Below are 12,845 nucleotides of genomic sequence, written 5' to 3'. Positions count from 1 at the left end.
CTTTAGGGTGGGGGGGGGGAGGGGGTCGTCTTAAATCAACACTCATCTCCTGCTGCACACTGACATTGTGCATCATCCTTTGTACACTTGTGTTTCAAAGCAACAAATGCAGCTATAAATGAATATTGAAGGAGAAAATGCTCTATATAGAATATATGAAAGCCTAGTTTGAGCCTTATTGCACTAAATGCAGTGCATGAAAGCACACAAGGGCACGCATTTCTACGCAGCCATTAGAGGTCACACATTGCCTTACAAAAACGGCTTTAAGGAAAAATTCAACGTTTGTCTTAAAAAAATATCTATCTGTCTGTCTGTCTATCTATCTATGATTTTATTTGGCTTTAGTGCAATTATTTAAATTTGGCAAAACACAAATGTGCCTGAAATGCTGTCTAAGTAGTCGTTTCATTAGGTTTTGGGACATAGCTGTTGTCCAATGACAGATACAAGTGGCATTAGTAGTCATAATGCGTCTTTCATCATCAACTTCTCTCTCTTTTGCTCTGAGTCATCTTCTGGTGGCTATAGAATGAGAAGGCCAAGTCTGCGTAACACTTTAGGACCCCATTAGAAAGAGAACCATTGTGTTTGCCTGTATGACAAAGCTGTGTCCCCAGCACCCTGGATGCTGTCCAGCGTTTGCTGAATGAATGGCCATACGTTAGCAGTGGAGCAGTATGTTAGAGAGTTTTTGTCCTGATGTACTCTAGGGGGATATGATAGAATGTACATTCTATAAAATATGAAATAATTGATTATTATCCAGACAACGTTAGATTAGATGTGTTAGAGTCCAGTACACCAATGGGATTGTTGAAATTTACATAATAATTTATGTAATAGCAGAATCCTCTCTAGATCTTACACTGCTAGCCAAAAGTTTGGAATAATTAAGATTTCTTTTAACAGGGTTTCCGTGGGGTCTTAAATTTAGTTGTATCAAATTTAAGGCCTTAAAAAGTCTTAATCTTAATTATGATTTCAAGAGGTCTTAAATTTGGGGACGGAAAGACCAGAATTGCGATATGGCTGAATGTGACGATTAAACTTCAAAAGGCTATGATTTCATTAAATAAACGAGCGCTGCGCGTTCAGCGTCCGGTGCTGTGCTGCTTTGTGTTCTGCCGTTACCGGGAAAACAGTTATATTTCTACCAAACGCTCCACCTGCTGGCAGAGAATGAATGAGCATTTTCAATAAAACTGTTGTTTTGTTCAGAGTTCAGACCAATGCGAAAATCAACCCATGTTTTTACCCTGCAAACACGCAGAGCTTTAAATGTGAACTGGTGGATCGATAAGAAGACAATGCATTATAAAAATCTAAACATAGGGGTGTGCGATAAGTAAGTAATCGACGATGTGCGATTTGATATTATGAGTATATTGCGAAAAGCAAACACAAAACACACCTACAGAGTGCACGCATACATTAGGTGATGAAGTCTAGTAGGTTAGACTAATGCGCACGCGCATTTAGAGCGCGTTCATTCACTGCATGAATCAGTCTTATTAAAAAGCATTAAGAATTATCACTTAATTTAAGATATGAAGCAGAAAATTTATATATTTAAATCATTTGATATAGTTAATATCACACTGAGAGTGCCGTTTTTTTCTCCAGAAGTAGGAGATATAATTTTTTGTCAGTATCGCACACCCCTAATTTATTATTTAATTGATATAATAATTTATTGATAATAATTGTTTAAATTAATATAATAACACTTTTGACTCATCCATTTTCTTAACAATGGTTTAAAGGCTGAAATGTGAAGTTTATCATTTTATAAAACTTTGTTTTTGTGAAAACTTGTATCTGAACTGTAAATTATGCTTTTTACAGTCATTTTACATTACAGCTTTCACAAAATATTAAGCAGCAAAAACTGTTTTCAAAATTGATAATAATTGGAAAAGTTTCTTGAGCAGCAAATCAGCATATTAGAATGATTTCTGAAGAATCATGTGACACTGAAGACTGGAGAAATGATGCTGAAAATTCATCTTTATATCACAGGAATAAATTACATTTTAAAATATGTTCAAATAGAAACGTATCAATTAAAAATTTTAAAATATTTCACAATATTTCTGTTTTTACTGTATTTTTGATCAAATGAATGCAACCTTGGTGAGCACAATAGACTTCTTTCAAAAACGGTAAAAGATCTTAATTATCCCAATGTTTGGCCAATTTTCGGCTGTCTCCCACTATCCTTGTGAAAATTCCAATATTGTTTTCCTGTCTTATTCAATTATAGACTGAAAAACATTTCGTCAAGATGTATAATATTATATGTAACCCTCTAACTCTAGTACTTTCTATTCTATTTTAATTCTACTTTATCTATTTATCTTCTTTTTTATTAAAATAAAACTAACACTAGCTTTCTATTTTTTCTATTCTACTTGTTTTTCTTTGTGTGTGTGTGTGTATATATACAGTGTATATATATATATATATATATAATACCTTACTATGTGTACTGCGTTAGGCTAACCGAGACTTGTCATTTGCACTTACATATTGTTGGGTTTTTTGTTAGTTTTGATTGCTTCTATTGTCCTCATTTGTAAGTCGCTTTGGATAAAAGCATCTGCTAAATGACTAAATGTAAATGTAAATGAAAATATAACATTACACTGAATGTGTGAATTGTAACAGTGAACACGATATCTCTTCCAAAAGCAGTGTTTGTTTTTTCACTGCCCTGGATTGCCTGCAGTGAGAGAAATGTCAAGACTTGATCAATGTTGTGTTAGCACTTGGGTTGCAATTTCTTTCTGTCTTGACAGATAACTTGATTTCATTCTCATCTGGTTATTTAGATAGAGAAGATGTCAGAGTGTTTGGGATCTAAAGTCTCAACCACCTGTGGTAGAGGGGAAAGGTCATGGAAACCGACCGCTGGGAACATTTCACGACAACCATCAATTCCCCCGAAAACAAAAAGTGATTCAAATAAGACATGCCAGCTTGAGAAATATAAGACGCATGAGCGTCTAGTGAGAATTGGCTGACACTTGGAGCTCCTCTTGCTCAAATAGTTACTTTACCCCCAACAAGGAGCTCTAAGGTAACAGAATTACAGGCTGCCAAACTCAACGTGCCGTCTTTGTGTGCATACTGAATTGCTCCTGAATTGTTTTGCCAAATCAAATCAGGCCTGTCAAACACCAAAAAGGTCTTGCTGGCAGGAGGAGAGTAAATACGGATCATGACACACATTCTTGACTTTTACTGTGTTCACAGGTTGAGTCTGTGAGATACTTGTGATATTTACTTTGCACACTCTCAGAAGACAAATTTAGCCAGGTCAAATTTAAACCTGTGGAATCTTTTATGCATAGATTGGTTTTGTCTTCCTTAAAAGGAACAGTTCACCCAAATATAAAAATGATGTTATTTACCTATGCTCATATAAAGTATATTTAAAGCAGAAAATCAAAGTTGCTCGTACAGTGAAAGAGAAAGGTGGCCACGACTGTCAGGCAAGATTTGAATGAAAAATTAGTTATATTTTAGTCCATCCTCACACAAAAATATAATTTCATAAGACTCTAAATAGAGTGAATGTATGTATTCACTCTATTTTGTGTATATATGTACTACTAATGATGCTTTTTTCAGTGTTATGTTATTTAATATTATTTGTATGCTATTATAGCATAAATTAATATTTTGAATTAGCTTTAATTTTTATATTTCAGTTTTCACTTTCATTTTAATTTACATTTTTATAATTTTATTATGAGCTTTTGTCATTTTTATTACTTTTTATATGTGAGAAAGTAAGTCATACAGGTTTGGAGCGGAATGAGGTAAATTTCCATTTTTGTGTCACCGGTTCATTTAATATATCGCAGTAATTGCTAAAGGAAAATGTTTCTCCGCATCCCTCTTTAACTCGAGGTGTTTGTATCTGGAGACTTTGCAATTTTGATACAATGCTGTTAATTTTTTTCTAGCCAAATCACTCGTGAGCTAATTGATTTCCTATAGACCTCACAAGAGATTTCTCCTTCTTTTACTTAAGGCTAGATATTTGAACTAACCCCTAACACTAGGTATTAAACTTCTACATGTATTGTTTGTTTCTGTGCATTAATTTAGAGCATGTAACTTGATAACACTCAGCCTCTACTGTAAGACTTTATGGTAGAGGTCAGAGGTCACATTAACTGCTTTATCTGTTTCTTTATACAGCTCTTCGTTCAATTCAGTGAGCTGCTCACTCTTCTGTCTGTGCTATCTGAGGTCACAGATCTTTCACTGAGCTGTTGGGATTGACACTGTGCTGTCACTAACACATAGCCTATACAATACTGTGCGACGCAGTAACAGTCCAGACTTTCTGTTGCCAGGTTACTGGCTGTTTTTGCCGCATTGTGTAGCGGTGCATCAGAGTTAAGAGAGGCCACGCTGAACAGAATGATGGCCACATAGTCGGTAGATTTATGATCTCTGCAGTAAAGCCCTCTACCTGTCCTTGAGTGCTGGATCTGCAGTACAGGATCACAGCCGTGCTGAAATCTCCCCGTACTCAAGTATTATCGCTGTGACGCTTTTTAATAACAATCTGCTATTGTTATTGTGCTTCAGCACACATCATCCTGGTATTAAAATTTTTTGTTTGTAGAGAAAGTCACATTTTAAGGAATGTGATACCATATTGCATTTACAGCATATGCATACAGAACAGCATATGCTATATATACACACAACTGATGATGTGTTGCATTGGTGGAAACACCATAAAAAAAAGTCATTGGCAACATCATCTCAACAAAAGGCATCTTTCACCCAGGCTAAAGTTCACACAGAAACTGGGATCTGATGGACATCGGATAAGGTGTCTCAGTGGCAACATCCATGAAAGATAAGTACACATCATGTACAGCATCACATCTCATCAAAACGTCAAGGATCCCCACCCGATGACTGCAGTGAAGAGTTGTACCGTCTTCATCTATCCATCTTACCATACTAGTCCTTTATCTCACTGTTCCCCAGTCACGCGTAAAGCAATTGTAAATTCACAACTGATTATTGGGTATGGAGGCAAGAAAAAAGGACATAGCATTAGGCCATGATCCTGGATTCTTGCTGAACCAATATCAGAGCGTAACAATTGAGCATCTCGCTGTGTTCTCCTCACAGAGAAGGAAAAAATTTTCTATGGTGCGGCTAACTGGTGCTGAATATTGGTATTATAACACCTAGTCCTATTATGCAAACTATATATATATATATATATATATATATTCAGCACAAAATAAACATGACTAAACATCCGAAGGTAAGTTAAAAGAAAGAGTACAACTTTACAATCCGTATCCTGTCTCATGTAATCGCTCAATAAGTGTTTCAGCCGCGCAGAGAAGTCGTCTTGTAAACAATGTCACGTAACGTCACATTTACCTCAGAAAAACATATTTGGTGACCATAAACTCATTAGTCAGATAGAAAAATAAACTGTAGAGAGGGGCATTTTGCTAAATATATGCACCATATAACATATTCATTATAAGTTTTACTGTTCTTCAATGTTTAATTTTATGTTTAATTCATAAGATTTTATGACAGCCAACATTGTTTATATTTAAAAAAAATTGTAGTAGGAATATTATTATGTAATAGTAACTTTATTATTTTAAAAACTTCATTAAGTGAAATTTTAACAAATCAGTTAATTTTAACCTTCAGTATTATAGTAATGTAGTACCAACTGACTCATGTATATTTTACAGCATTAGTTAAGAGATTTTTTTCCTTGAGAAAATTTGGCATGTACTGTAAATAATTTATATTGAATCGAATCGAATTGGTAATCGAATCGAATCGCAATGAATGAGGTATTGTATAAAGCACATATAACCGCAGATGACTTGACTTGATATACACACACACACACAGTATATAAATGAGTCAAGAAGTTAAAAATATATATTGTAAGTAATTCTATATGTATATATATTTTTAGGTTGCAAATCATTTACACTTTTTATCCAGTTGCATGTGTATTTCTACTCTTGAGGCACATCAACATGGCCAAATTTTGACTAAATTTAATTTCCAACATTAATAACCCTACAAAATGGATTATTTTAAAATGTCTATATTCAAATTACATTTTAAATTGAGCACTGTGTAATGTGTCTGGTTCTGAATGGGAAGGCAACATTCAGTGATGCCAACACAGCAGGACATGTTGGCTTCTTGCCTGACTGACATCAGTTCCTCGTTCCACGTGGACGGGCGATTAAGAAGAGCGTCTGTTAATCTTTTAATCCCCTTTTTCTGACTGGGGCCTAACCATGGGTGCTTTAAGGTTCATCTATTGTATATTCATATTCTCTGTAAATTGATCTTTGTGTTATTTCAATATGCTGGAAATGTACAGTAGTTGTTGATTTGGAATTTTAATAGTCTAGTACATTGGAAAAAAAATTAGTGTCATGAAAAATGTTCACTCAGGAATTGCTATTTCATATTCAAATTTCATAATTACAAAGAAATTTCAAGTAACACATTGAATTAAACATGACATCTTGAAAGTAGAAAAACTGAAAGTATTATGAACGAAAATTGCATAACCTACTTCCTCTTGCACAGTTAGGTATGGACATGATTAATACCTCAAAACATGCAAACCACAGTCGTGTAACACTTCTTGTTTTTCTTAACGTGAGCCACACCTTGCATGTTTTTATTATTTGTAACATGCTAGAACAAGCCTGATTGCATTGCTTCCCACAGGTTTGAAATATACTTGCGATGGTATGGTCTAATACATGTAGGGCTGGGTATCGTTAACATTTTTTCGATATTGAGACCGATACCGATACTGATACCTTGACTTCGATACCAGTTCCTGAAAGATACTTTTTCCGATACCAATTTTATGAAATTGTTTTAAGATAACATTACACATTACCTCAAAAAAAAACAAGCTTGTTGACGATTTTACAGACTCAAAGACTGATCTCGTGAGCCACTGCACAAAGGAACAAAAAAGCACAAAGGAACAAAATGTAACCAACACAATAAATCTGTGCAGATAGTTTTAATAAAGTTCAAACAGTTTTACACGTCGTTTAGGGTGCATTTACACCGGTGTGTTTTCGTTTTAAAATGCAAGAATCATAATTTCTATTCATTTTCCACTGATTTACTGATGAGCAGCTGCATCCAGCGCTTTCTGCCTGTTTTCTCTTCCGCGATTGCTTGCCCACCCTGTTTCTGATTATGAACATCCATTACACTTCGGCGTTCGGTGCTGTAAATAAGAAACCCAGAAAAACATTTCTACGGATGAAACATGAACCTAATAAACACACGGTTACAACAGTATATGATTTATGTCATTTTCATGAGATTCTGCCTATTTTCATAATACAGGGTGTTTACATGAGAAAAGCTAAGCAGGTGTAGCGATTAGCCTGATATAAGCTACAAATAACATATTTCAGCAACATTATATGGCCAAAACACACATTAGATCGCAATCGGAATTACAGCATTTAAGTGGAAAAAGTTCTCCTTGCTTTGTCATATAGTGTCCCTCTCCGTGAATGGGACACTATATAATATCTATATAATATGTGTCAAATAATGTTCTTTGATACATTGTACCTCTGCTGTATCTACTTCCTTTTTGAGTAGACGCCATTAGCAATGAAACGCCAGCTCTTATGCACTGGAAGAGAAAGAGCTGAAAAGATTCCTCACTTTTCTGAAAGTCTGTAATGAGCACCCGCTGATACAGAATCAAGTGCTCCACGCTCACGACGTCAGCCACTGCAGTACGTGCAAGACTGTGTGTGTGTGTGTGTGTGAGTCACACTTGTTCTCATTCCGCTCTAGCGTGTGTACGTGTTCTCGCATTGACCCGCAGTCACATTCTCATGCATCATCTGCTCGCAGGGCATTGCTGTGGCATCCTTTTTAGTTTGCAAATCAGCTCAACACAAGCCCACATGTGCATATTTTCCTTTTTTTCCCAGAGGAATAGTCTCACGGTTTAGTGGCTGTTTGTTATGGCTTGGCAGGACGGTTAGTGCAGCACATTGTGTTCGGTGCTTCCTTCTGTAGGCACTTCATCAAAAGGCTTCTTTCTGAGTCATGAGTCCAACAAAAGCTGTTGTTTTCTGAATGTAGACTGAGCAGTGCTCCCAAATAAGCCAATTCATTCATATCAGTGTTTTTAAATTAGCAGCAGGGGTTGTTTTGGTTGTATTTTTTTAGATTATCTCACTTGCATTCGTTCTAAATCAGCTGTGTAGCCGCTAGCCTGCAGAGCTAGCGTTACGTAAGCGTGTCACTTTGAATAACGGCATGCCGGTTTTCCACTCTGCCTTTTTTTTCTCCATTGTATTTTTCCTTTTCACATGTGGCCATCCTCCCCCGCAGTCCACCTCGCCCATGAGTGGCAGGTGACATCATCAAGACTTTCATTGAACACGCCAGCACGTATTCAGTGGATAATCTGCATCACACCGGCGACCAACCCCCTCTCTAAGCCTCTACTGTGGCTGTCAATCTCAGATCAGTAGAGTGAAGGTTTATTGCTGCCGACGCATCAGTGTGCTGACCGCATGATAAATGCTAATGCGGCCAGCGGCACTCAAATCCGAAGTGACGTGCCAGCATGTGAAGGTGTCATGCACAAATAGCAGATAATTCCCTCAGTTAAAATTAACTTTGAAGATGTGTAAAATGCAAAATGCATTAATGTCTTTTGAGGTTAATTGACATTGTATGCATCATGAGACCTCAGTTTATGTTTCTAGTTATAATTTTATTGGGCATTGGTACTTTATGAGACCTTGTGACTAGAATGAATGCAAAATGCAATCCTTTGCCAATCATATCAAGTGTTGAACCTTCAAAATTGAGCCTGTTCACTTTAAAACATGTTGCTGATCGATTCATCAATGCATTTAATTTCAACAATTATTCCTAATCTTTTATCAAAATGCAACTCTTGTCAAATATCTCATTTTGCTCAGAAATGCATCACACCTAACATGGGTTGTGAATGTCGTTCCATGTTGTCTTTAACATTGCTCTCTGTCTGTCTCTATTGCTGTGTTTCACAGGAGTGTTCCTCATTCCCTATGTGTTGTTCATATTTCTGGGAGGCATTCCGATATTCTTCCTGGAGATTGCGCTGGGTCAGTTTATGAAGGCTGGAAGCATCAATGTGTGGAACATTGCACCTCTTTTTAAAGGTTTGCTTTTCATGTTTATGCATTACCTTACTTTTTAAGCTGTGATACTATTTTAGGTTGTCCTTTAAAACAGCATTCTTTAAAACATGCATTCCTTATTTTTTTAAGTATTATATTTTATTATATTTTATTTTATTATTAATACATTAATATATTGTAATTTAGCATTTTTTATATTATATATATATATATTTTATTATTTATATATATATATATATATATATATATATATATACACACACACACACACAAACACTTTTTTTTAAATCAGAATTAAGCCATATAATGTGTTGATGTCATCTAATATCATCTATACACAGTATCCATATCACATAATACCTTGACTTTGTTTTCTGATATGTTTCAAAATTATATACATATTGTATCACAAAAAAGGGTACAAATACGTTATAAGGACAATATATAACTTCAATGAATGCCCTTCAGTATATCCTTGCTTTATTCTATCAAAGACAACAAGAAATCAAATTTGGCTCTATTTACTGCCTCAATTCATGCATGATTCATCAGCACTTTACGTTACACCTGAGGGGGTTGATTTTCAATGATCTTTTACCGGTTTGTTTTAGGACTTGGCTATGCCTCCATGGTGATTGTGTTTTTCTGTAACACGTACTACATCATGGTACTTGCCTGGGGTTTCTACTACTTCATAAAGTCTTTCAATTCCACGCTGCCCTGGTCCACCTGCGACAACCCGTGGAACACCGAAAACTGCATAGAGACTTTCCGCCACGACGACTGCCAAAATGGCACCATTGGCAACTCCACATTTGGGAACCTGACGTGCGAAGAGCTTGCTAATGGGCGTTCCCCTATTATTGAATTCTGGGAGTGAGTGATCGGTTTTTACGCACTTCATTCCTTACACAAACAATATTTGAAATGCCTTTCACCACCCACTTTTACATAAGAAAAGTGGGTGGTATATAACAACTCTTGACAAGATGAATGTATTTTGGTTGTTAAAATATGATGTGCTTTTCTTGATGTTATGTTACGGTTAACTGTTATTAAGCCCACATCAATAGACACATCATTTGCTTTCCGTTATGAACCTGTGGCATTACATTTGCTCATGTTGTGCTCCCAGTACAATCTAGAATCTGTGTACAAGATTTTTGAATCTGCAGTAAGCATTTCATATTATTGGTTATTCAAAGTGAAATCTCCGATTTGAAGATCATCTGTTGACAAAGTGGCTCATGGTTAGTTTTAAAGTCACGAGTGACAGTAGACTATACAGCTCTGGAAAGTCATCACTTTCAAGCTACGTATGAGTTTATAGATTAAAATGAGCGTTATACAGTGCTTTCATTCATGAATGTCTTTCTCCATCTCAGGAACAAGGTTCTGAACATCTCTGATGGGCTGGATGAGCCAGGAGTCATAAACTGGGAACTGATGCTGTGTCTTATGGCTGTGTGGGTGATGGTTTACTTCTGTGTGTGGAAGGGGGTGAAGTCAACAGGAAAGGTGAGACCCGCTTTCTTTAGTGCTTCTCATTACATGTGTGAACCCTGTGTGGGGTGAAGACAGGTAAAAGCAGCACTTAGTCACATGGACAGCAGAGAATCAAATACCTGCACTACAACTTAAGCTTGGCTATGTAACAGTGGTAACTAGTATTGGGGAAGCTACTAACCACTAGTTAAATGACAGTCAAGCTACTTACATTACAAGCTTCTTACAAAAAGTACTGTTTTTAATATATTTTTAAATATGCACTGCCTTTCAAACATTTGGGGTCAGTAATATTTTTTTTTTTGAAAGAAATTATTTTTATTTATTCAGAAAGGATGCATTAAATTGATCAAAAGTAACAGTAAATGTTTGTTACAGAAGAATTCAAATAAATGCTGTTCTTAGGAACTTTCTATTCATCTAAGTATCTTTAATAAAATATATCAGGGTTTCCACAAAAATATGAACTGTTTTCAACATTGATAATAATCAGAAATGTTCTTGAGAAGCAAATCAGCATATTAGAATGATTTTTGAAGGATCATGCGACACTGAAGAGATACTGATGAGAGACTATATATTTGATCATTTTCAGAACTTGTGTACCAAGTTTCACGTCAGGGACATGCTCACTATATCTGGGAACAGAGCATACAGTATATTCCCAGTAATTTGTAATGCAAATATCCAGTTGAATCCAGCTTTATCTCATTTGAAACTTTAATGAGAATTTAACAGATCAGTTTGTAGGACACTTCATATTTTCTTATGTAATCGTGCTATTATGCTGCACGTAAATTCATAAAAATATGCTTATCAAAGACAGCATGTTATTGCATTTCCATTGTTTAGCTTGTGCTATCAAGTGCAATGTGACTTTCTTGTGTAACCTTTGCATAGCTCCACCCACTGCAGCTTTGTCACAGTAGTGCAGGAGTGAGGCAGAACGGTAACCATAGCAACATTATTTGCAATGGGGGTGTGGTGGGAAATGTTGTAAAGTGCCCTGTCAGGAAGGCACTGTGAGACTGGTTGGTCACGAGTGGGTTTCTGCAGTGGGACGTGACAAGGTGCTCGTACTAATGGCCAACAGGCGTATTCTCTTTTAGAGAGGCGGGATCATGTGAACCCTTAATAATATAATAACTTCATTTTATTTTGGCTGCCTTTACTGTATAGAAGGTCATTCTTGTATAATGAACGAGTTACTCCTGTGAACTCAAAGCAGGGCTTAATGTTTCTAGTAAATGGTTAAAGAAGGTAAATAGTGGAAAGTACGTTATTTCAACTCATAGTTGCCAGCTCGTGATTTTCCTTCATAGTTTTTCGTTGATGGAAAGGACACTGTGAGTAAGCGTCGAGTCAAGCTCATTCAGACAACTGACGCACACACACATGCACACAATAAGCCAGTGTTGCAGTGAGCTAATTGGCTATTTCAGAATCTGATTCATTATTGCGGGGCACAAATACTAAGCGGTAGATTACCCCAGATTCACAGGCCTCATGGGAATTAGAACAGAGTTTGTTTACTGACAGTATTTTTAGTTCAGGTCTATTTCTGCATCTTTATAGTCACTTGAAAAAGCGGAATGGATGTAATCTTAAAGTCTGAGCTGATAACAGAGCTTATGGTGCAGTAGGAGTATTTGATTTCAACTGCCATGCATCAGACAGCTAATGCTTTCAATTTATAATCAAAATATATATTTTTCATTTATAATATAATAATTATTTATATATGACCAGTACATTTTCTCAATTCACCCATCATTGATTGACTAGTGTCTAGTGTGATAGAGAGATAATTGGACCATTTTTAATTGATGTGTCAGGATTCATGATTATTCTTGAGGTCAGGACTACTAGAGATGACATGGTTCTGAACTGTGGACAGACAAAGAATGATGATTTGCTGCTCAAGAAACATTTCTTGTTATTATCAATGTTGAAAACATATTTTTGTGGAAACTGTGATTTATATATATTTTTTATAAGATTATTTGCTGAATAGAAAGTTTAAAAAACAGCATTTGTTTGAAATAGAAATCTTTTGTAACATAAATGTCTTTACTGGCACTTTTGATCAATTTAATGCATCTATGCTGAATAAAATTATTT

General features: G+C 35.9%; 1 protein-coding gene across 4 annotated transcripts in view; it reads left to right on the top strand.

Annotated features, from left to right (window-relative positions):
- The window catches only part of slc6a8 (solute carrier family 6 member 8), a 38,545-nt gene that overhangs the window by 3,865 nt on the left and 21,835 nt on the right, over positions 1 to 12,845 (top strand). For all 4 annotated transcript variants that reach the window (XM_016546485.1, XM_016546486.1, XM_016546484.1 and 1 more), the window contains exons 2-4: positions 9,108 to 9,239; positions 9,830 to 10,094; positions 10,604 to 10,736. In XM_016546485.1, the coding sequence (XP_016401971.1) occupies positions 9,108 to 9,239; positions 9,830 to 10,094; positions 10,604 to 10,736 (530 nt within the window). The remainder of the gene's footprint in view (positions 1 to 9,107; positions 9,240 to 9,829; positions 10,095 to 10,603; positions 10,737 to 12,845) is intronic.

The sequence above is a fragment of the Sinocyclocheilus rhinocerous genome, unplaced genomic scaffold, assembly GCF_001515625.1.
Source record: "Sinocyclocheilus rhinocerous isolate Xijiao unplaced genomic scaffold, SAMN03320098_v1.1 scaffold99, whole genome shotgun sequence".
NCBI lineage: Eukaryota > Metazoa > Chordata > Actinopteri > Cypriniformes > Cyprinidae > Sinocyclocheilus > Sinocyclocheilus rhinocerous.
This window is presented reverse-complemented; position numbering and strand designations above follow the sequence as displayed.